Source organism: Cyprinus carpio, chromosome A18 (assembly GCF_018340385.1).
Source record: "Cyprinus carpio isolate SPL01 chromosome A18, ASM1834038v1, whole genome shotgun sequence".
NCBI classification, from domain to species: Eukaryota; Metazoa; Chordata; class Actinopteri; order Cypriniformes; family Cyprinidae; genus Cyprinus; species Cyprinus carpio.
Window position 1 is genome coordinate 20,148,661 of NC_056589.1, and position 25,900 is coordinate 20,174,560.

At 36.4% G+C, this 25,900-nt stretch overlaps 1 protein-coding gene across 6 annotated transcripts; it reads right to left on the reverse strand.

Moving 5' to 3' along the window:
* Window positions 1–1,977: 1,977 nt before the first annotated feature.
* On the reverse strand, window positions 1,978–25,555 carry LOC109108738 (CMP-N-acetylneuraminate-beta-galactosamide-alpha-2,3-sialyltransferase 2). 6 transcript variants are annotated; one of them, XM_042775336.1, is made up of 7 exons: window positions 25,212–25,555; window positions 13,839–15,460; window positions 10,303–10,496; window positions 5,467–5,646; window positions 4,213–4,258; window positions 3,938–4,057; window positions 1,978–3,574 (listed from the first exon to the last, which is right to left on the reverse strand). In XM_042775336.1, exons 2-7 carry the CDS (start codon window positions 14,322–14,324, stop codon window positions 3,401–3,403), a joined length of 1,200 nt encoding a protein of 399 aa, XP_042631270.1. In that variant the 5' UTR covers window positions 14,325–15,460; window positions 25,212–25,555; the 3' UTR covers window positions 1,978–3,400. The 6 variants fall into 6 exon arrangements, with proteins under 6 accessions (XP_042631270.1, XP_042631273.1, XP_042631276.1 ...); XM_042775339.1 differs by lacking the exon at window positions 25,212–25,555 and adding an exon at window positions 16,653–16,865; XM_042775342.1 differs by lacking the exon at window positions 25,212–25,555 and adding an exon at window positions 16,618–16,655.
* Between the last annotated feature and the right edge of the window lie 345 nt (window positions 25,556–25,900).

A 25,900-nucleotide genomic window follows, 5' to 3' on the forward strand; every position in this document is an offset into this window, starting at 1 on the left:
TCTTAAAATCAAGAGGGGAGAAGGTTTTCAGGGGAAAGCTCTTCCCACCCTGATCCCGAAGGCACGGCGCTCAGCTTAGCTCAAAGTAGAACAGACAAGTGGATAAAATGGCAGAGGACAGGACAAGATGTGAATTATGTTTGGGTGGAGGACAACTGGTGGGTATACGATCCATGCCCTATTTTAGAGCCCAGATTTGTGTGAGCGTGAATGTGTGTCAATAAATGCTCTGTAAGAAGACTAAAGGAACAATAGCATGTGTTGATGTGACTTTTAATGAGGTTAGCTGTGCTCTGGAGAGAGGACGTGTCCAAAAGCGAGGACAAGGCACGCAAGCATATGTAACGTGTGTGCGTTCACACTGAAATAGCTGCTATGTCTACATTTTGAAAAAGAGCTACTGCACCTGAAACTTATAGTGGGCTGAAGCAGAAAGCTCCGGACTTGCAAAGGGACACAGTGATGGAAAAAATATGAGATTGGAAGAAAAGAATATATTTCAGTTCAGTATTTAATTATGAGAGAACGCAAAAGAACTCGAAAGCATTGAAATATAGGCAAATTTGTGTTCTCAGAGAAACTTTGCATTAGCTTGTAAAATGTTTGTTCTCCCAAGAAACTTGGTTTTGCAACAACTCAACAGTTTTGCGAGCAAACGCAAAATTTCTTGAGAGAGCGCAAACATTTTGCAAGTCAACGCAAAGTTTCTTGAGGGAACACAAACATTTTGGAAGAGAACACAAAAGCGTTTAAATTTCTGTTCCCAGAGAAGCTTTGCATTCCCTCACAAAACTTATCTTCGCTTGTAAAACCTTCGTAAAAGTTTGCACAAAAAAAGTTTTGCAAGCTAATGCGAAGATTCTTGGGGGAAGGCAAACATTTGCTTAGCACAGAGAAACTTTCGATTTCCTAACAAAACTTTTGTTTGCTTGTGAAACCTTCCCTTTCTTCTATTAGCCTGCAACTCATACGTTTGCAAGCTAATACAAAGTTTCTTGGGGAACACCGATATTTTGGAAAGTTTCTCTGGGTAACGTTTGCAAGTTAAACCAAAGTTTCTGTGGGGAATGGAAATATTTTGCAAAATAAGTTTCTCAAGTGGGAATGCAAAAATTTACAAGAGAACGCATTGAAATAATTTTACTCCTATCTCGTGTATATATATATCCCACTTCACTATGCCCCTTTAGAAAGCACTTGTCGGTCAAGCGGATATTTCTGCTTATCCTTTGTATGTTCGTCAACATTTATAATGTAATAAAGTATAAGGAAAACTACACAAATTTTACAATAAATAAATATGTAAATCACCTATTGTTAAAGGGTTAGTTCACCCCAAATTAAAATGATGTCATTAATTACTCACCCCCATGTAGTTCCAAATCCGTAAGACCTTCGTTCATCAACACAAATTAAGATATTTTGGATGAAATCGGAGAGCTATCTGAGCCTCCATAGACAGCAACGCAACTGAAATGTTACCATGTCCAGAAACATAGTAAATACATCGGTAAAACAGTCCATGTGACATCAGTGGCTCAACTTCAGTTCTGCGATGCTATGAGAATACTTAATTTTTTTCACAAATAAAACAAAAATAATTTACTCAACCATTCTTCTCCGACGAGTTACGTCTTCCACCATTTTGGAGAGTACCCAAGAAGGTATTGGATGTAATCATTGTTGTTTACATTCGGGGGAAAGCGCGCGCATGAATGTAATCTGCGTACTAAGCGTTGATTACGCTCGGGGGAGAAAAATGGTTCAGTAAATTGTTATTTTTGTTTTCTTTGCGCAAAAAAAAAAAAAAAAAAAAGTATTCTCGTAGCATCGCCACTGATGTCACATGGACTGTTTTACCGATGTATTTACTATGTTTCTGGACCTGGGAACATTTCAGTTGCGTTGCTGTCTATGGAGGGTCAGATAGCTCTCCGACTTAATCAAAAATATCTTAATTTGTGTTCTGAAGATGAACGAAGGTCTTAAGGGTTTGGAACGACATGAGGGTGAGTAATTAATGACATAATTTTCATTTTGGGGTGAACTAACCCTTTAATGGTAAATGACTGAACAGCAGCAGTGTCTACATGCCTTCAAGAAAACGCTCATCAATGAATTCCACCACAACTTCAAGATCTGTCTGTCAGCTAGTTATAAATTGTATCGCAATACATCAGGCTTCATAAATGAACGTTTATATTCCGTTTCTCTCAATCTAATGCTTTTTTCTGTCGTTTCTATTATATAACACTATTACGTTAAATTTAAGAGTAGTGTGCTGCTGAAGATCGACAATGAAGCTCTACCACTGTTCACAGTGCATCTCTAGAACAATCACCACACCATTATTAGTGTTGGTTTGTACTTAATATATTGCTCATATGTGTTCATTTAGGACTGTCAGTGGTTTCAGCTCCTGCTGTCGAGTATCCCTGTGCACCCTCCTCAGACCAGAGGAACAATAAGTACTCAAACATAATTAGCAAAAATTAACAAACCAAAAAGACCAAATTGTTCATACTGCTGTGAGCACACAGTGATTGCAAACTGTTAGCATGATCATTTCAAACACGAACAACTAAACAAAATATCTCAAGACAAAACAAAGCTTGGTTTAACAGCAGGAATGTAACTTCCAAACCACGTGCGCCTGGTGATGTGAGGAGCCTAACTGCTGCGCTATAACGCTAGTGAAACAACCTGCCACTATGTCCAAGCTTTTAATTTAATTCCACACCTGTATGACTTTTCCTTCTGTGAAGACAACGGTGCAAGACAACTTTGGAACCTATTGACCTCACTGACATAAACAGTTCTAACATTCTTCAAAATATCTTTTGTGCTTTGCAGAAGAACGTAATTCACACAGGTTTGGAACGAGATGAGTGTGAGTAAATTATGACAATTTAAATTTTTTGAGTCAACTATCTCTTTAATGAATCACAGAGAACTACTAGAGTACTAGGATACAGTATGGTAATTGTTGGTCTCACTCATCTACGGGGCCTCGGCATGAGATAAGAGTTCCCAACACTAGTCAACAAAAGCCATTAATATAAGCCAAATCCATTCCCAGCACATATATCTAACATGCTATTTAGTGGTGAGATATTAGTGTTCCTTGCCAAGTCACGTTCCTTGTCCTAGTTGAGGTAGTCTTGCAAGGAAAAGCACATTAGTACATTTAGTACTAGTGTCTCCTCTCAAAACCACCACACCATGGGGATGCTGCCCTGAATCCTGTCCATTCAGGACAGCATAGAATGGTAATAAGACCATGAAAAATTACTTCTTGGTTATGTTTAACAGGCACACTGTGTGTGTGAAGTGGATAATGGTTGGTTTTGTTTATGGTAGTCCATCAGTTGATCCATTTCTTTGCACCTGGTGCACAGATTCACTTTCCAGGAAAGACTGAGATCTTGCCAGCCTTGGTCAGCTTGTCAATGATCTGGGCCTCATAGTCTGCATCATGGACACCTGTTTTACGAAACTCTCCAGAATAGCGGTTCTGCTCCCAATAGTGGTGCCAGTTTCCCCTGCTGTCCGCCCCAAAGCCAAATACATTCACCTATGAAACAGAAACGAATTCACAGTCAATATCAGAGCTTTGAAATGTAAATAAAATGTAACATTTAAAATTATTTATTTATCAATTTTTTTTTTTTATGATTTCTGAAAGATCATTTGACACTGAAGACCAAAGTAATAACTGCTGAAAATTTAGCTGTGCCACTGCTATCACAGGAATAGATGAATTATTAAAATATATTAAAACAGAAAACTGCTACATAATATAATATTCTAAATTTCAGTATGATACGATAGGACATTTAAAAAAAAAATACATTTTGGAATATCAATTTACAAACATCATGTGAGAATTGTATGCAATATTACATACCTTGTTATATTATATGCCCTAAAGTCTTACCTCATCACATACGTGTAGAGCGAAGAACAGCACAAGCATGCCAGTGGAGGGATAGCGGCCATGATGACGTGTCCAGCGGTCATGGATGTATTTAAAGAAAGCTGGGTTGAAGATCTGAACCTACAGGACATTATTTGATACGTATGCAGATTTATAGTAGCACAGAGAAAACAGAGCCTGAATTTGAGAATGATAGTGTCCTATTGTTCAGGGTCTATAATGTGTCCTAATTCAGAGAATATAAATCTGTGAGAGGCAGGATGGGAATATATTACCTTGTCTTTATCCACACGCAGAAACTGCTTCACTGGAGCGTAAGTGCTGAGAGAGAGAGAGAGAGAGTGATTTGGAAAGATAAAGTTATAAGTCTTCCCACTTCTGGCATCTCTTCATCATTTCATAAAAAACAGTGAGTTGAACTGCTGCTAACTTTCTGGTGTTTTTCAGTGAAGTAGAGAATGTTGTTGATGAAGCTCTGTGATGTGTGGCGGTGTGTGTGATTTGAATGATGCATTTCTGGGTACAGAACACTGCAGTGTGCTCACAGACAGAATATATGGATGTCTCATCGGCCACACTGCAGCTACTACAGCTGTGGCTCAAAATTCAGGTACTTACAATCACATTTTTATTAAATCCACATAGTGACTGAAAACTGAAATGAACAACTAATTTATTGATGGGATGTCATGTCACACTCCAATGATCTTTTTTTAATTGGAGGTACTAATATATATATATATATATATATATATATATATATATATATATATATATATATATATATATATATATATATATATATATATATATATATATATATATACACACACACATACACACACAGGTATCTTTTAAACATATAGTACCTCGCACACCCAAATTTAAAGAATGCACAGTAAATTAAAGTTCAAAATAAACCAAATAATTAGAAATTCTGCAAACCACTCAAACTTGCTTAGTAACAAAATACATTTAATATGAAACATTTCAGTCAACAGACGTTCCTGTTGCACATTAAAGTTATTTACTAAGCAAGTTCAAATGGTGTGCGGGATTTCTCATTTTTTAGTTTATCATGTTAGAGTGATTGTGGTTAAAAATAAATAATTTAAAAGAAGAAACAATTTTATAAAAGAAAATATTGAATAAAATACATATATTTAAAATAAAGATTTAAATAAATTCAAAATACAAATCAAAATTCAAGATTTTGACAACCAAATTAAACTCCCTTATAGTTTCATTAAACGTATAGTGTCTGAAAACTAAACTGAATAACTAACTTAATGATGGGATATCACAATCAGATTTTTTTAGAGAGACAAAACGATTGACTGTGGTTTAAAAAAATAATAATATATTTTTTTTAAACTATATTAATATACGGCTTTAATACATAATAAAAGAAAAGAAAAATATAAAAAAAACAAATATGATTTAAATTAAAACATAATATAAATTAATAAAATAAAACAGTGCAGCTATCTTTTTTCCTAAAATCCTTGTGTTTGCATTATTGTTCTCACAAGCGGATCTGTCCGGTGGAGAGGGCACTGGTGATCCACAACAAGTCGAGAGTCTTGAAGGGCACCAACACAAAGCTAACATTGGCCGCCAGGTTTTTGGCACTCTCTGGGTACATGAAGTGGTGTGTGGTACGGCTGCCGGCATCCTCTTCGTACCCTACAGTGGGAGCCAGGTTCATCCTGGAACACAAAGATCCAACTGAATTAGACCGCGAAAATGCTCACTTTTGCTCAAACAAGCCCTATTACTTTGGCATTTCATTATTTTCCCCATGATGGAGTACAGTGAACAAACAAAAAGTGCATTCAGGTTAACAGCAAGCAGCTAAAAAAGCAGACAGAGAGACATCACCATTCATTGTAATTGTATAGAAAATAATAACCAGGGAATTATTCAAAATTCTACTTTTTGTTTCACAGAAAAACATCGTAAGGGTTTGGAATGACATGAGGACGAATAAATGACCTTTTTTGAGTGACCTATTCCTTTAAGAGAGACAGACTGCAAAAGACAAGCAAGATGATGGAAAGAGGGTGTGTGTGGATCAGACAGGAACACCCAGAACAGGGTCGGTGTCTATTCAGGAGACACATCTGTTTCCCCGATGGATGTCAGAGCTTCTATTTCACAGCTCATGTCCTCTCAACAAAATGCTCTGATTAGAAAAAACCCTGCCTCCCTTTTTCATTCAATCTGTATTCTAAATGTATTTACTGAAATTCAGAGAACTGCCTTACAATAACAAGGTTTTGCAAACACATAGAATCTCAAGCTTGTATCCAGGCACCAGGATTTAAAAAAAACTTTAGATATAATCAGGGGTTAAAGCAATTGGATACTTTTATGCGCGACTGTTTATAAGAGCAAAATATTCTGATTGGCTAGTAATGTTCTGCTCCTCTCATACCATTGGTAGGCGAACTCATGGACTCGAAAGTGATATCAAACAATAAGATTTTTTTAAATGTAGGATTATTTTTTTCCGCAACCAAACGCTGTGCACAGAGGATATGGGGAGGTGTGGGGGAGATTTTTGAGCTGTGTATTATTGTTATAGATTTTTTTGTGAAAAAAATATATCATGTTTTTATATGTCTCTCTCTCTCGCTTGCTTTCTTTATCTTCTTAAGACTCAAAGCTTTTCTTAAAGTGAGTAAGATGTTTTACCAATCAAAGCTAAAGCTTTTTTCTTCTTATATCATCAATCTCTAAGGCTTAAACTGGAAACCACAATACTCATTTAAATGTAAGATTTTGGTGGACGTGCAAGAAAGGTTTGTTATTCTACAGCTCTGTTGTAGTGTTTACTAGTAATACAGCTGGTACTTAGCACTGGTTTTCACAACTGAATTTAAAGTAATCAATAAATGAACATAAATAATTCTCACCAAAAATTCACACCAGTTTGTAATGTCAAGATAGCTGACAAGAGCAGAGGTGGCTCCACACCCGCTCTTTTGTACCAGATTTTCTTGTGAATGCTGGTTGGATTGGTCTACATTATTCAACGGTTTTATTCAAATAGGAAAGAAATAAACATTCTTCCATAGAAAAAATAAACATTCTTCCATAGAAAAACTCAGGATTACCAGCTTTAAAGAGTAACATGGTGTTAATGGGATTTGATTGTATATTGATGTTCTAAAAGATTTATTGATCTTTTTTGTTTTTATTTATAAAGTGGTTAGTGAACTAGTAACAGGATTTGAAGAATTAATTTTGTTGATTTTTCTAAATTAGTAGAAGAACTTGCAGCAAATTTGAATTATTTTTGTTTATCACATGATGTAGTAAGAAATTGATTTTCATCTTTTTATATTTCACAGGTTGATCAAGATAAAATCAGTAAAATTATTAATCAATTAAACAGTTCAAAAGCTAAAGATATATTTGGTTTAGACACTTCTCTTATTAAAAAAACAGTGCAACTCTGGTAAGGCCAGTAGTTCATTTGGTAAATTTATGTATTAAAACTGGTGAGTTTCCATAAAATTGTGTGGTGACCCCAGTTTTTAAGTCTGGAGAGACTGATAAGGTGTGTAATTTTAGACCCTTCTCAATTATTCCAGTAATTTCCAAATTCATAGAAAAGTTGAACAATTAATGAATTACTTGGAAAAAAAATAGTCTTTTATATTCTAAGCAATTTGGACTTCGGCCAAAGTATTTAACAGAATTGGCTATATGTCATTTTATAGATACCATAAAAAGTAGTTGTGGTGTGAAGTCATCACTTAAAAAATGCAAACTAGGTGTACCACAGGGTTCAATATTGGGTCCTTTGCTTTTTTTTATATATATAAATTATTTACCTGAAAGTTGCAAGGAGGCTGGTTGTCAAATGTATGCTGATAACACAAATATTTATGTAACAGCAGAAACTTCAGGCTGCAGAATTGTTAACCAGGCAACTGGTCAGTGTTTCCCAGCGGCTGCAGGATAACTGTTTAACTTTAAATTACAACAAAACCGTTTCAATGTGTTTTTCACTAAAGAACAAAGCACATGATGTATTTACTGTATTTGACCAAAAGGAAATCAAGGAAGTGAGTACATTTAAATATTTAGGTGTCATTGTAGACTCCAAGCTCAATATTAAGAACATGTCTAAGACTATTAAGACAAATTTGTTTTCATATGATAAGACCAATACCATGTATATCTCTTAAAGCAGCTCAAATATTTATGAATACTATGATATTTTCACGTGACCTATTGTATGATAATTTGGGATAAGGCTTCCCAATCAGTTGTTAAGCCTGTAATGTCATTATACAAACAAACTTTAAAAGTAATGGATCAGAAACCAATGAAATGGCACCATTGTCAAATTCTTCAAAAGTATTATTTGTTAAGTTTTGATCATTTGATAAAGTTTTCATTTATAAAAACAGTATTTAAGTGTATATGGGCCTGCCACTGATCTAATCTGTCAGTTGATGCAAAAATACATTAGTGATGGGGCAAAGACCAGAGGGAGCAGTAAGTGGGAATTGTAGAGTTTGGAGATACAGAACTACTGTGGTTCAATCATCCTTTTCAGTGAAAGGTTCACATCTATGGAACACCATGCCTGTAGATTTAAAGTTGCAATCAGAACTGAGTTTTCTCTACAAAGCTGAAACAATGGCTGAAGTCTCTACCGCGATGTGAACACGGAGTACCTTGAGTAAGCTTACATTTTCTTTCAGGATAATTTACATTTTATGTTTGTGATTTTGTATAAATTTACAAATGTGTTTAGGTATGTCATGTCAATATGACATTGTTTGATTGTTTAGGTACAACATATACTCCCATAGTTATCAATATATACACACACATGTATAATTGTACTTGTTTTGTTCCTTGTGATGATTGTGTTTGTTTTTTATTTGGATGTTTTGATTTTATGTAAAACCTTAACCAAGGACGTGGGCTGCAAACTAGCTTTATGCTACATGCCCTATGTTCAAAGAATCGGTTGTTTTTATGAAACAATGCCTAGTGTATTGTCCCTGTTAAATAAAATAAAATAAAAATATTAATAAAATACAAAAATACAGAAGTATATACATGAAATGCAGTTGATATGCTACAAGGATGCTAACAGATTTCAAACAAAGTACTGTTTACTTACTATAATAAAAATGTTTCAGCCAATGGAAACTTATGAGCCGATAAACAGCAACAGCAAACTAATTTGACTGAGGCAGGAAGATCAAACTATCTCTTAAACTGTCAGAATGAAGGCAGACAGCAGTTAAACAAATAAAGAGACAGCTGCTGTGAGGCAGAAGAAAGAGATGGAAACAGAGGAGGACTAGATTAATTTAAGATTTCAGAGCTGAATCAATAAAGACTTGACTGAAATAGCACCTCAATTTATACCTCCGTCTCTTTCAGCAGCTCGGTCTCTCTGATCTCTACTAAACATACACTGTTCTTCAACATCTCCCCCAGGCCATTATTTTACTCTTTCTTAAAGCAGCAATACGCACATTCTGCCCTTTTCAATGTTCATTCAGCTGAAATCTGTAACTGCAAATGTCAGTCCACCATAACTGACTGTGATCAGTGCCCCAGAAAACAAAGCTGTTATTCCACACTAAAACTAAGACAAATACTGCTAATAAAAAATTTAAATAAAAAAAAAATTTCATAAGCTCTAAAAGAAATATAAATATATTGATATGGATAAATGTGGCTTTTATCAAAGACCTTACTTTTTTAAAGAGCGCCAGCTGTTCTGTTGGTCACTCAATGGATTCCTTAAAAAGTTATGTATTTTTTTTTTCATTGTTAAATTACAACTTAATAATAAATCTCCTATAGTAGCTAGTAATCTATTTCAAGGTTTGTGCTCCCTAAAAAATTAAACACTGTGGATGTGTGCTTTCGAAATATATTTTTTATTAGTTTGAGTATCCTACCAGCCTAAAATCAGCAACACTGGCTTAAATGATGGGAGTTTTAAGGAAACCAGTTTGAAAAATCATTATTTTTGTCATTTTGTTTCATGCCAAAGAAAGTACAGAAATTACTCTTTTTACCTATAATTCAAATTATTAAAAATGTCCACAAAATCAAAACTGAACAGAAAAAACATAACTTGTGAAAAACACATAACTAAATAACAGTGTTCAAATTAAAAACAACTTTGAAAACGCAAAACTATCATAACCTACCTAGATAAACTCACTCTGAATTCAAGGGCACCAACTGAATTTGTAGGTCTGCTTTTGTAGTTTCAAAAGAATACCATCATTCTCATAATCTTAGATATATAGTTAAAAACCGTTTGAAAGACTGTTTTCTTTCCATACTTGTTTTCACAGTGGCATTTCAAGACTCACCTCATGATGAATTCGTGGCCATCAATCACTGGACCGTAACCTGCCCCCTGGAGGTTGCCCGAATTTCCCACCACGGCACAGCGCAGACAGCGGGCAGGGTCCCACGAACCGTACGGGGAATGGTCTGGAATGACCTGGAACATCCTCTGTAGAACTTGCTGGATGTTGTGGGGTTTGAATTGAGGCTGCAACATCTGTACAAAGCCCAGAGGGAAGAGAAGAGAGGAAGGAAGAAAGAAAGGGAAAGAAAGAAACTAACATAAGGTTGGGTAGTTATCTTTTAACTTCAAACCATCTGCACACCTGTCTGTGCACATATGCATACTAAAATAAACATCCAGGCAGCCGATTAGCCGCTGAAGCCCTCTGCTGTGATAAATAGAAAGAAAGAATAAATAAAAAGATCCATCAAACACACATTCTGAAAAACAAGACCAGACCTACAATCTTTCCTTTTGTATTTTACTAACATCCCTCAATGACATGGCTTCCTTCCAGCCAACCCAGTTCTCTATCTTTCCCTCTTTTCTCTCCCTCCTTTCCTCTCCTCATGGTCCCTTTTACCAGTTTACCAGGTCTCCACTGGACCTAATAATTCCTGGTAGATATTTTCTTGGTACAGATGCCAGCCAGTGATTTTACTCTGTGCCCATTCAAAAAAAAGAGGACCCATTGTATTTAATACAAGACTCTGTCATCAACAGAAAGCTACCATTAAGGGTTTAGGATCAGAATTTTTTTTTCTATCATTTTATTCAGCTAGAGTACTCTAAAATGATCACAAGATTTTCACATTTCCATTTCAAATAAATGTTGTTCTATTAAAAAATTCTATTCATCAATTAATCGTTTAAAAATCACCACATCAATAATTAAGGATCAAAAATCTAAATATTATGATTTTTAATAGATTTTTGATAAAATAAACACAGCCTTCTTTCAAAAACATTTGTAAAAAATGTCCAACTCCTCTTGAACAGTAGTGTGCATATTCATGTAAGTTATACAGTATGTGCATCTTTCTCTGTATACCAGTTTTGGGCAACAATCAGAATTTAACCCCTTGCCCTCAGTGGCGTTTTTTGGTATTTTCGCCTAAATTTGACCTTCCCTAAATCAAATGTTTACCCTACACACATACAATGGAGGAAATGAAAAAAAAAAATGGTGTCATTGTATAGAAAACCATTTGAACTACAAAATATGATTGTAATTCTTCATAAATAACATTATATAATGTTTTAAATATTACAATAAACACACAAAAAAAACATAGGCACATTTTTTCAGATTTGTTTTTTTGAAAGTCTGTTATTCAGGTTCTAGAAGGGCCAGCTCTCTGCAGCTTTATTTGTTTTTCAGATTTTTTTTTTTGAAAGTCTGTAATTAATGTTTTAGATGGGAGATTTTTATGAGGATTATTTTTTTTGAATTATAACCGAAGGGAGTGAAATTGTCCCTTTTTTGCATCTAATAGTGTCTTTGTGAGTATCCTTTGCAAAAACAGGTTTTATAAAGCATATTGCCCCCAGAATCCTATTTTACTATGTGCCATAGCACTTTTCTTGATCATTGACTTAATTGTGTTTCATTTTCATGTTTGTCTTAGTAGTAATATACAAAATGGCATAAGCGAATTATACCTAATATCAAATTTTGTGTTTTATACAATCAGTTTATATCTTTCAGGAGACACAAGACTCTATAAATTATAAAGTCCATGTGGTTTATTACGCATAAGTGAAATATAATTCCATTTATGTGCATAATTTTAGTTCCCTGCCTCACCTCTTGTTCAGCATCCTTCCTACATCACCTCAGCATCCTGCATCCATAGAGCAGACGCGAGCTTGTGCCGCCTGCTTTCTCCGCTAGCTCCAAGCTAACTGCTTGTGACATGAGCTCACAGCTGCTCGCTGGTCTTCAGAATGTGAAACAAAGAAATAGCTGTTTATAAACATAGTACTGTAATAATATCCATGTATATTTGCTGAAACACATCCTATACTGTACTTTACATGGTTTATCATGGATTGTTAGCTGTGCTTTTATGTAACAGTAAAATAATAATAACAATAACGTAGCACAATGGCTCTTATACGCTCGCGTCCTATCCTCTCCACGACGTCGCTGAATGTTCTACATCATCTTTAGCTTTTGATTTACTGTCAGATATCGATCTTATCCATGCCAGCGAAACGTTAGGCGTCCAGCGCACATTATCGCCTCTTGCGACAAAACAATGGATTTCTCACCAATACCAGCACACAGAAACGTGAAAATGGTCTCGTTTGAAAGAAGATATCCTAATCTAAAAGATAATATAGAGTTTTAAGCTGTTTGCGGCTGACTGAAGCAATCGTGCGAATACGAATGTGACGCATCTAAATGTTACATCAGAGTTGTCCAATTTCACATCGTTCGATCTGTGATTGTCACACAATGAAATGAACTACACACTACACAGTGAGAGCTTTCTTGTGATATATGACTTGACTGTTTTGTGAAAAAAAATATAAAAAATACATTCTTTGCAATCATTAGGCGGAAATTTGTGTGTGGGACGAATAAATTTCTAAGCTTCATTTTACTATTTTATTTATCCTAAAGCCAAAAGTAATGGTGTTCTTTGTAAAGAAGACAATCTAAGCTTTCAAATGATACAATATATGGGCTGATACCATATAAGGAAGGCTTTGCAAATGAAGCACAAACATTTTTATGTGGTTTTAAGTAGTTAAATTCCTGACTAGACTGAATTTAAATTTGATTTGAACTTGTTACAGCCCACTGGATGCTGAATTAGAATTTGAATAAAAGGAAGAGAAATTTAATTCATTGGCATTCAAAAATTTCACACTGAGGAATTTCATCAGACCCACCTAAGTTTCATAACAAAAATTACATAATTAATTTTGAGTAATTATGCCTATTAAACTCTAAAATGAATGTCCAACACTGCCAAAACAATTAACAATCACTTTTTTTTTTGGACCAGTAATAAACCACCTTAGTAATCACCTAGAACACCACAGCATTCTAACAGCACCACTTACATTTTCTTCAGAAAATGTAAAATTAAGCAGTTTCCATAAGTCCAATCATGTTCCACACCCTCATCCCAAAATATTTCTGCTTCTTTGGCTTAATGCAGTCTGGCACCCTCCCTGCTTTTAATTCACTCCGAGCAAGTAATACGGACTTACACTTTTCAGCTGACACACTTTTTTTCAGACATTACTCACATACTTTTTAATGAAAATGCCCTCTTTGCTTCCTGTTGTTTAAACATGATGCATAAGCACAACCTTTCACATTTAAAGGAGAGAAGCACAACAAAATTAGGTCTCTTTTAATTAAGGACAGTGTGAGTTAACATGCAGTTTTGCAGCCATTTCATTTTGTTTTTTTTCCATTTAGTTAATGCATGAGGCCAAAAGCATTTCACAAAATCGAACCACAACAAAGTCTGACCACATCAACTGAAAGGGTTTCTAAAACTAAAAGCAGAAGAGAGTAACCATGAGATCACTTACCACCCACCAGTAGTACACGTCTGAAGGCAGCTGGATGTTGTCCCGAATCCACACAGGTGAGATGTCCGGGTCATAGTTCTCGTCGAACCAGTCAGAAACACCTGGGTCGCCCACGCACTGAGAGCAGGCACATGTCTTCTGCTGAGAGCTCTCGGCCGGGATGACCTGGTGGGAACCGGCATAGCTGGGCACTAGCTTAACTCTGTGTGACTCTTCCCATCGTGGGGGTTCCAAGTAAGGCAAGCCGGCTCCTCCTCTCAGCGAGAAGGAGAAGAAGAGTGAGGTGAGGAACAGGAGGGCGAGGGATCCCAAGACCATGCAGAAGCGAAGGGAGCATTGTTTACCCCCGCGTTCTCCTGCTACCGCAGGCCTGACTCCGCCGGGCACCCAGGCTCTCAGCTCGCCCGTCCTCTGAGCCCGAGCCCATGCGGCCCAACCCCATCCCAAGCCGAAGCGTCCCTCTCGCTGCGGAGGCACAGGCGGCATGCGCCCGCCCCACTGCCATGAACCGGCCCCTGCCACCGTGCCCAAACTGAACTCAGTACTACTCGGCGTACTGAGCGACAGGTTTTAAACCCAAAAGTGTGTGAATCTCACAAAATTGTACACCTGTGAACTGCCACTGCCGATCTCCAGTCTGTCAGTCTTCTTTTTTAATGTGTCACCACTGCTGTGGAGCCTTTTTAGCGCTCTTTATTTTCGCTCTCTTCCCCTTACACTATGTGATCTCCTCCAGCTCTCTCTTTCACACTTTTGAACTGTCTATACTGCCACAGTTCACACATACACCAGTCTTTTGCCTCTAAAAATCAGTCTGCTTGTAGGCGTGTGTGTGATCGGCTCTATTCTCCCTGCAGTGACAGTTGGAGGAATATCCCACTCTGTGGTTATGACATCCCAGTGCCAGACAAGCTAGGCTGTCATCTGTGTCTGTTCCATTATGGTCCTCTACGAGTCCAAATTTGTCACTGTAATCCGGTTTGTCCACGTCAGTACGCTCCGTCTAGCAAGCCACCGTGTCAAACTTTGCAGCCAGAGGTGGAAAAGGGTGGAGTTTTCTCACAGACTTGTAATGAAGCCCTTTTGCAAACATCTTGAATAGCCTAACATTCTACAACACTCTCAAAACGCTTTCCATCTCATTCATTCAGCAGTAGTTGTGTACCTTGTGAGTTACTTTAAATGCAAAGACATCCCACCATGCTAGTCCCTTGGTCTTTACGGTGTCTTCAATGAAAGTAGCTTGAAGATTCATCTGATTTTCTTCTAACACTGCATCTGTCTAACAGCTAGTGGAGTATGTGATCGGCCGAGTGCTTGCAAATGTGTTGCATCGCAGGACTCGCTTGCCAATTTCACAAAAACAGCTCTTAATGGAATTGGTGAGGTGGAGAACTCGGATTTCAACAAGGCAATGTACCCTGATCTGCTGTTGTCATGTAATCTCCAAATCTATAATCTCTGGGATGCTGCTGGTCCACCTGTGTGAGTTCTCTTTCTCTCTGCCAATTTGCTGCCAGAGAAAACCCGTCAGTCCGAGAGGGTGCAGTGCATCAGGATGGTAGTGAAATCCAGCTGTGGGTGCCTACAGCTGCTCTTCTTGATTCAGACAACCTTCCAAACTAAAAACAGACAAATGTAGAATTATGTACTGCATATTAAAATATTAAAGTGATGCAATTTATAATGCTATTATTATAAGCTATTTTCCCCACTTTTTTTAGTATGCACAAATTTTAAGAACTGGTAAAAATACATAAATAAATAATAAAAAGCACAATGTTGGCATGCATAATTAAAAACAAATATTTTACACTGAATTCATGTTAATTTTTCAATCCAACTTCAATCCAATTTTATCCTGATAATTTGCAAAAATAAATAAACCAAACTAGAAAAGAATAGAAAAAAAGAGGCATTTCCACTAGCAGTCTCAGACTTTCGGATGCCAAAATAGGTAGTGCATGACAAAAAAAAATAAAAAAATAAAAGAGAGAAACAAAAGAAAAGAAGCATTGCAATGTAAATCAGCATGTAAACATCACTAGCTTCTGCTTGTAATATTTGCAGTATACTTGCAAATTTAGTTTCTCCTTCCAACTCAAACTTAATTCTCAAGTCCTCCTTTCCCTACTCTAAATCGGAAAGATATCAGCGAAGATGTAAAAATTAAAGTTCACTTGTTTTTCAATGATAGCCTATCTGCCCCTCACACACATTTTGTGAATGCACCACAGTTGAAGTGTTTCTATCTCTACCGATTTCTGTTGAGCATTCTCTGTAGAGGATCTGCTGAGCTAAATTACCAGACCTCAATATGTGAAGCATACACCAGTTCATGCAAAAAACACAAACTTCACAGCTTTCACAAAATAACACCAACCGATTTGTTCACGCTTGATTTGAAGTAACACATTCATTTGAATGCATGTTTGAAAGAAATGCTCACAAGTATAATCTCTGACAGCAAAGCACTAATGTTTAAACATCAACTTGATCGCGGGTTTAGAAGAGGATATCGACATATCAAACAAACAGGTGGCTCGTGCTGCGATTGTGATTGCATGCGTGGGCGAGCCGCTCGAGAACACATAATACTCTCCCCTTCCATTCCAATTAGAAAAATGAATTTCAGATTTAATTTTCTCTGGCAGGAGTAAATGCCTACTTCTTTGATTGAGACGGTCTCACACTTAAACACGCTACTTCTTTTTTAACGCCCACAGTTTGAAGAGAGAAACCGCGAAAGAGGCTGCAGGCAGAGTTTGATAGCGTGTACCTCTGCAGCACCGTGCTGCTGATTGTTTCTCTTACCAGTAGTGACGTAATGGGACGAGAGCGCGGTCAGGTTTGACGTTCTGAAAGACGTGAACTTACGGAACCCCTAAAGGGGAAAAATAAGGGGTGGGAGAATTTTTTTTTTAGTCTTATGCGTTCTTTATCAAAACTTTTGCGTCATTTTTAGTAGTCATGTAGGATATGCTGTGACTGATATCACGTGCGTTACAAGCTTGGGATGCTGTTTGAAAAGAGTGTTGGTGTGTGTGTGTGGTTTCTACAAAGAAATATAGAAAATACAAAAGATCACAACACTAGAACATCACTTAATTAAATTAGCCTATAGGCTACACTGTACATATATAAATCACATTTGTTATCAATATACATTTAATTACAAAAAAGGTTAAAAATAAGGAAAAGATGCACATTACAAGCGCGTCCTAGATAAACACAACATCCCTGCTTATTAACTAACAATCATGTAGGCCTATTTCAAAGAGGCACAAATAAAGATATAGGTACAAACAGAATACAGTGACGTCAACACTGGTTTTAATAAGCAGTTCGTTTATGACCCCATCAGTTATTCAGGGGCCAGTTGCATAAACTGTTTAGACTAGTCTTAAAAAGTTAGTCATCTAATTTTTTCTTTCTTCAAGACTGGTCATAACTTTTTTAATTCAGTTATGAAAAGGTAGATTGTTCTTATTTGTATTAAAAGTAAGACTGATTACCCCTTGGCAACTGCTAGTTGGTCAAACTATTTCTTAAGAAACAGGCTTAACATGGTGGCTAAGTTTATGCAACTGGCCCCAGGTCTCTAGTGGCACCTGTTGGCGCAGTTGTTTAACTTATGAAACAACTTTTGTTATGTCGAGATCAGGAGAAAATTAAATCCTGATAACGAGAAAACAACTTTTGCCTATAAAATGCTGAATTCGGTATGCAGTTTATTAATAAAATATACTTCATAGAGGCAGGGCTGTCCTTAGGAGGGTGCACTGGGCCCCAAGGCGAATGGACCAAGGGGGGCCCCGGTCCCTATCTCGCACCAGGCCCCACGTCAGCTAAGGACAACCCTGAATACAGGAAACCAGATAAGCCCAGAATGTGAGTAGAAAGCACTAAATTGCATTTTAAGCATTTTCCTCCCAGAAGAAGTTATAAAGAAAACGGCTTAATGAAAACGGTGATAAAAAAAACACCAAATATGCTATAAAAATTATTTAAAAATATATACTGTGTACATACAAGCAGATGAGCCCAGAATATGAACACGCTGAATTGCACAATAAGCGTTTTCTCCCAAATAGAAAACTGCGCTGAGCATGGCTTAATAAGACAGTGATATAAAAAGCCCAAATTTTAGGCCCTATGTATAGTTGATTAAAAAATATATACAGGCAAGTAACACTAATCCATTAAGCCACGTTAAGAGTTTTCTTTATAATATTTTTTTCTACGGGAATGCAAAAGATTTGAAAAATATTTTTTCCTCCCACCCCTATTTTTTTTCCACCACCATGTCCCTTTAGAGCAGGGTTCCTCAAATCTTGCCCTGGAGGGCCAAGGTGCTGCAGAGTTTAGCTCCAACCCTGATCATCAAACTCACCTACAGTACCTGTGATTTTCTAATGATCCTGAAGACATTGATTAGCTTGCTTAGGTTTGCTTAGGGTTAGAGCTAAACTCTGCAGGAAAGTGGATCTCTTGGGACAGATCTGAGGATCCCTGCATTAGGGGCTCTGTATGAACATGCCTAAGTTTAGACTTTTATGTGCTCTCATCATCTTTTCGATTTCGATCTTTTAGTTTATGCACAAGTACGCTAGAACCAATGTGTTGTCATTTGGATTTGGAAGACTTAGTGAGTGGATGATATGGTGTGCAAATTATACAACGACGTCCGACTTATTAAAGTAAATTATGTCACTAATTACTGCTATAGGTTGAGGTTCGTTGAGTGGCTTGAACAAAGCTTGTTACTAAAGCTTTATGTAATATATTTCTAATGTGTAAATGTAGCCCATCACAAGAAGACAAAAACATACAGTATTTATGGTTTGCCAGTATTAAAGACAGCTGTTGCTGTGGTTACCTAATTACAAATATTCTAGCAAAGTCTACCTTGTAACCTTTTTGTGGTTATTGAAAAGTTGTTCAGTTAACCTAACAGAGGATTTTCATTAATTGTTCTATATTCATAATAGGCTACTTCAAAATCAATGTAATTATATTGATTGTAATGTGTTTAAATGATTTTATGATGCCTCTGTGAATGTGTATATGCCACCTTTATAAAGTAAAAATGGCAAGAGAGTGTGTTTGAGTGTCTCAGGACCAGCATATAAGTGTGATGCACCTCTATAGCACTGTCTAAAAAAAAGTATGTAAGGCAGCACACCACATATATAGGCTATAAAATCTCAAATGAAAGCCAAAATCCTCTTAAAGCTGAATTATGCTCCCAGTCTATTCAATTCATTCTTCATTTTCTCACCAAGCATCACATCCTCCTACCCCTTCCAATATCTCAAAATGACAGTCTTCTCATTTATAAAGCCATCGGCACACAGTTGCTAGACTCACAGTAAACAAATGGCATATGAGATATGTAACCATTATTATTATTATTTTTTTTTTGTCAACACATCTAAACATGACTGCTCTCACAGTTGTGCTCAAAACAATAATAATATTCTTGACTCCATACATATACAAACACATGTACATTCTCTAGGACAAATTCAGATGATGCACTAACACCAAATTCTCCATTTCTTCCTTCTTTAGCCATACTTATTTTTGATGTACTTATGTATAATTCAATTGAACTTAGATTAATTTTTCTTTTCTTACTCTTTCTTTTCCTCTCTCTTGTTGTTTGGTCGCTTTTAGTGGGTCTTGACCAATGTGCCTGCTCAGCACTGTAGAGTGGGTGTCTGAGTTGCCTTGGCAACGAAACCTCACAGCTGGCTGCAATGGAAATGTAATTGAAAGAGAAGAGCAGACATTCACATACTGGGTGGGCTTGCATTTTCTCTGACTCGCTGCTGGACAGGTTGTTCTCACATACTCAACAGTCGACGGATCCAATTTTGTGCTGTCTGTGATCAGATTGGAAGCAGGGATAGGGTTGACGTACTGACAGTACCTGTTTTTTTTGGGTTTTGGGGATTAATCTAATCATAAAATAGTAATTTTCAACGGCTTGGCCCTAAGGCTTAATCTAATTTCACGTTTAATGGATGAAACCCTTTTAAAGCTGGATACATTATTGCTTGTTAGGCCTCTCTTGGGAAAAAAAAGTATGATGATCGTGTCTTTTTTTTTCATTTAAAAATGTAGACTAAATTTATGATTTAGCTATTTCAATCAAAATTTTCTTCCAATGAAATCTGGTGTCAACTGAAAGTGTTTTCCATGCATATAAGCCTTCGTTCAATTATTTTTATTTCAGTCGACATTTTTGATTTTTATTTCTGTTGGGATTTTGATTTTATTTATGTGTTTGTGGTTTAATTTTATTTCTTTTAATGCTAGTGTAAGCCATCAATCATTCTTCAGATTTATTTTCACAGAATTTATTTACTCAGTACGCAGATAAATAATCCAAAACTGTGGTCATGACAGTAGTTTAAAGAGTTCACAATACTGAACTTAATTTGAAAATGCCTTGTGAAATGAAAATTTTAACCGAAGCTTAGGCTACTCTAGTTTTTGCATCACAAAAACATCTCATAACTTTCTCTGAGTCACGCTAATCACAAAAAACTACAACCTTTCAATGAAAAAGAAATGAGAGATGCCTGCATCTCTAATCAATTTCAAGTCTCAAATTTATTTTATGTATAGCCTTCAGCATCAGTTGTGTTCATTTCAAAGTTGCATTCTCCTGGAGCAACTGTTCACCATTAATCATGCCTTTCTTGACAAACCAGATCCACAGGGGATGCCACCAGTCAGGTCCTCCATGTCCAGCAGAAGCTGGTCTATTATGAACAACCATGATAAGCCACAGACACATCTCTACAATGCTGAAGAAACAGCCCTCAGGGATCTCAAAGGCCTGGGAAATTCTGTAGCTCTCAATATAGAATGTAAATCAGAGCAGAAATCATCTCAAAGAAGCAGCAAACACATCATGCAGCACTAGGAGTTCAAAGCGGTTATACAGGAGAGACAGGAGAAATCTCTTTATAACAGCAGCGATGAATGGTGCAGTCATGTCTTATTCTTGCATTAACTGCCCTACCAAAAATTAGTGTTTGTGTGCCATGGGAACTCTTAACAGCTGCAGCTGCCCAAGTGTCTGACTCAGCACCCCCATCTCTGCTTCAGGCTCTAAATACCAGCATGTGTATGTATGTATGTGTAAGTTCCAATTCAGGAAAGCAGACTGTGATGTCTGGCACCAGCACCGGTTGAAGCAAGTGACCTATCAAGATTGCAAATATTGGCTCCTTGAAAAGAAGTAACAAAATATTGAGTGAGGTTATGCTAAAAATAAGTAAAATATGCTCGAACATGACAAAATCCTAGGAACATTCCTTAAAATACCTCAATATTTGCTTCTGAGGAAAATTTTTAGTTTTTATGTTTAAGAAAACAAATTTAAAAGAGATATTTTCTTAATTAGCCATTTTTTTTCTAACAATAATTAGAAAAATAAAGAAAAAATGATTTCATTCAATTATTTAATTCCATTTTTCATACTGTACATTGTTGTGGTGCCTGAATTAATTTGTAGTATTAAAAATATTGTAAAATGGTTTTCAAATATGTTATCTGTTTGTACATCTACACTGAAAAAAAGTTGCTGCCTTAAATAAAATACAATCATCATGATCAATCAAACATGAGATAAATCTTGTATAACTTATTTAAAAAGTTGGAAATTGCTTAACTTATTTTGATGAGTGAAAGTAATATACAAACATATGTCGTCATGACCTATTGATCATACTATTTTTACAGTGTAATATAATAATTTTAATTAATAAGAATTTAGAAATAATTACAACCCTTATCTGTATTTGCCATCATTTTAATATGGTGCATCTCTGTTTTTTATTTTTAGCAGTGATTTGAACAACGTAACCTTGCATTACAAGATGAACTTTGAAGTCTTCCTTAAAAGCCCATATGCTGAACCTGACCTCAGTTACCCGCTCCTCACTGACCTTGTCTCCGTTGCACAGGTTTGACACCTCACATCTCCTCACTGTTTCCCTGTGGAATATTCATGAATTATCCATGCATCTGTAGCCGTACCTCATATCTACTTCTCTATCTACAGTATCTCTTTCTGTTTGGCAAGTACAGAAAAGATTTTCTTTCAGCCTATGTGACCCTTTTTTATATATACCTCTCCATTCTCTCAATCGTTCTTTCTTTTTGTGCCGTCCTCTTTTAGTGGTTTTTCATCACTTTTTCTGTGTGACAAAGTATTTTTTTCTCCTTTGCCCAGATATGTCTATCTCTCCCTCACTCATCCAGTAGAGATCCTCTCAGGCCACCTAGACTGGCGCCAGATGCCAAGGCCTGTCGCAGAGCCCATCGATCGAGAGGAAAACCATGAGGAACACCACAGCAGAAGCCCTCATTGCTGGCACAGTTAACCCTTACCTCACCACCTCACTGAAACGTTGCTCACACTGTATCCGGATGTCTTGTAAGTGTTGCAATGACAGATTGAAAAAGGCTATTAATAAAATAAACCCCAGAACTACTTTGTTAACATTCAATTTAGATTAAATTACAATTAGTAAATGAAGTAAACTACAGTTGTGTGTGCTTGCTCAAAGCCACACTGCAGTAATCTAATCAATCTAATGTGCTTAACCCTCATGTTGTGTTTCAGTCATTTTGACCCGGAGAGGTTTTTCTTTTTCCCAAAAATGCTAGTTAATATTATAGCATTGGACTAAAACTCAGATTTTTCTCAAAGAGGATATAACAACTTCCACAAAAAAGAAAGAAAGAAAGAAAGAAAGAAATAATAATAATCTTTAACCCAAATTTTTTTACTTTTTATACTCGAACCCATCTTTTTAGACTTCTGGTGTTCCTGGTCAAAAATGACCAACCTACAAAAAATTACTTATAAATGTCTCGTTATGCTATATTATTACCAAAAATTGGATTAAGTCTTCTTTTTCTTCAGACTTGTTTTCGTTGGGAACATTGCCAAAATTACACATTTTTTGTACTTTATTTTCTTGTTTTCTTTTAATTAGCACAGTTTTTGAATCAACACTGCCAAATTTATCCACAAATGATTTTTTTTTTCACCCTGTGTTAAATTAAAGAAAACAAGATTTGGTGATAATATAGCTTTAAATTTATTTACAAACAATTTTTAAAAGGCCAGTCATTTTGGACAGGGAACACCAAATTAGGTAAAGGATTTTCAGCACAGCACAAGGGTTATACAATGACAGCGGAGAGTGTCAAATATCAAAAGATATTTTGGGACTGTTACTGTTTGTAAAAACCATTACATTTTCGGTGATCTGATATGATGAGCATCTAAAAGAAAAGTCTTCCATCTGTTTGGGTTTGGGAGCAGGTCTCTCAGGGAAAGAGAAACCCAGAGAACTCATGCATGCATGCACCACACACACACACACACACACACACACACAGGAATCCAGATCTACAGACAACTCTAGTGTGTTCAGCAGCAGGTGCCCTATTTGTTATTTTCTGTACAATCCATGTGATCTCCAAATTAAGACACAAACATGATGGTAAAATGTTGCAAGTGTTGTAACTGTAAATGCTGAGTTGAGCTATTTGGGTTGATAGAAGTGGATTCCAGGTAACCCTGCTGCCGCTGCTCTGTTAATTAACCAATCTGAATCACTGATAGAAAAAGGTTTCCTATAGAGTAGCATATTTAAATGCTCTCATTTGTGACTCTTTGACAGTGTGCTCTCTCTGTACGCAGTGTTAACCTAGTTAAGGCTAAGTCAGCAGGACTTTTGCTGGCTCCTGAAATTCCCCAGGTACTACGTTAGCCTAGTTACAGAAGATAATGAACATCTGTCATATAGAACAGTTTTCCAAACAAGACAAGTTTAAAGTCTATCTCAATATGCAACGTTCTTTTCTGTATCCTCTCTTTTACACCTTAGTGATATTTGAATAGTCCAAACTGTTATTTCAACTCACAGACATGCATGTTTAAGAAACACATCAGGTGATTAATATATTCAGTGCAATAATTTATTCATTATATGATTTCAGCTCTGAGTCATTGTGCATAATGTTGCGGAAGATATAATAAGAAATAGATGGTCCTCCATTATGGTTTGGGAAAAATTACACAGGGTGTCTAACTCCTCATTCTGAACTTTAAAGTAAATCTTACACCACCATTTTTTCACCAGAGTCATGCAATTACTCTAAACAGCAACTGTCCTCTCAAATTCTGTCTCTGAAAAAAGACCAATTAGCAAAGGGCAAACTGAATGTCATGACAGAATCAGAAATTAATTAAAAGTGTTGCAGCAGAGGCTGTTTACAGTGACTTATTATGTGATATAGCAGTTGAAGCACCACAAAATGGTCTCAACGTTACAGGAGAAAGAAGAAAAAAAAAAACACTTAAAGTCTAAAATGCCATAATGATCTACCAAGACTTTAATTTCATATAACATTACATAATTTAAATACTAGTAATTAAACTTTAAACAGTTTGGACCTATAGTTGAGCATACTTAGTAATTTAGATTATATGGTATTATAAATATGTAATAGTCAATATTATTAAATAGGTGCAGCTTATTCAATATGGCCAGAATTTTTACATATGAAAAATTAAAAACATATTTCTAGCTTATATGTAGCTTAACAACCACTAATAACCATCTGTGATAACTGATCTAACCATGTATTTTTTTGATGATAAGGGCATGGAAAATGCTTGTCTGCTAAAATCTATGAAAAGCACATGTTTTTTTTTAATGCACAAGTGATGTTAAAATTCCAATACAGTCAAATATGTCAAGATATAGTGATTCTACTTAGTTGGTAAAATGTGAAAGAAATCCTGCACTTTTCCCATAAGCTTCCCTGAGAAAAGGAAAATAGGATGGATTAATAGATCTTTAATACATTTTTGTAGTCTTTCTGGTCAACATACTGCTTATTTGATTTCACTTTATTGAGTTTACATCCACATCTTTGGAGTTGAGTTGTATCTACTTTGAACAAACTGCATAAAGATGAGACAAAGACTTGATTAGGTCACCCAATCTCATCAACCCCAAGAAAATCCTTTACTACCCTTCTTTCTTTCCTGTATCTAAACAACGCTGGCAGATCGGTAAGGGTGGGTTCAGAGTGGAATGAGACCCTCACATAAATGAGATGGGTTTGGACACAAAGGGGCAAGCCATGGGTCCCTCTGTGCACGATGCCGGTCAGGGTCCGCTCTAGCTACACAATCTGAGACTATCTGCTTTAAAAATAAAAAAGGAGGGGTGAGAAATTAATGGACTAAAAACCTCATAGGCATTGACCACAACAGGTTACTCACACAATGGACACAAATGACACATTTTATGACTCTCATGCTTTCCTTACCTTGCAGTGCCTCTTAGGACACATAACACTTCATCATGATGCATTCTTAAAGCCGGGGCAGTTTTGGAATATAAAGACACCCACTTCACCTCCTCTCTGGAATGTAAATTTCTGCAGACTGTTGTGGATGTTGCACTAAATGAACAGCATTCAGCTTCCATATGATTATTCACATCAGTTCTCTGTCGGTGGTCGTTTCCAGCGTCCACGTAGTATGTTGATGCAGATGTGCACCAGGATTTTGTCCTCCTGTCCGTTATTCTATCGTCTCTAAGCCCTTGGATAATGTGCAACAATGTAATTCTCAAAATGCTGCGTGTAGTCCTTGTGTGTGTGTGTGTGTGTGTGTGTGTGTCGCCCCCCCCCAAACAAGACACCCTCACCCCATATTCTCCAATCGCGTTTACTGTCTCCTGGGATATGTAGTTCTTTAAATTATTTATCATTAAATTGCGAACCGTGATTTTGCTTGTTTAATTACTCAAGTGACTAAACCAATAATTTTTTTTCTTATGCATTTATATTCGCAACGCCTGAAAAGTGGAGTCAGGTGGTGTCAGTTGTTGCGTGCGAGTCCAGCGCCTTTTTGTACTACATTTCCCATGATGCACTTGGACAGATGGTATTCACATCTGACCGCTAAGTGCTGTGATTGAGGATACTCGAAGTAACTGTAAATCCAAACTGTC

Coding starts and splice junctions, on each gene's coding strand:
- LOC109108738 (XM_042775336.1), bottom strand. CDS start 14,324: ATGCCGCCTGTGCCTCCGCAGCGAGAGGGACGCTTCGGCTTGGGATGG. Junction 10,497..13,838: donor ACGTGTACTACTGGTGGGTG/GTAAGTGATCTC, acceptor GGCTTTGTACAG/ATGTTGCAGCCTCAATTCAA. Junction 3,575..3,937: donor CTCTACACGTATGTGATGAG/GTAAGACTTTAG, acceptor TCTGTTTCATAG/GTGAATGTATTTGGCTTTGG.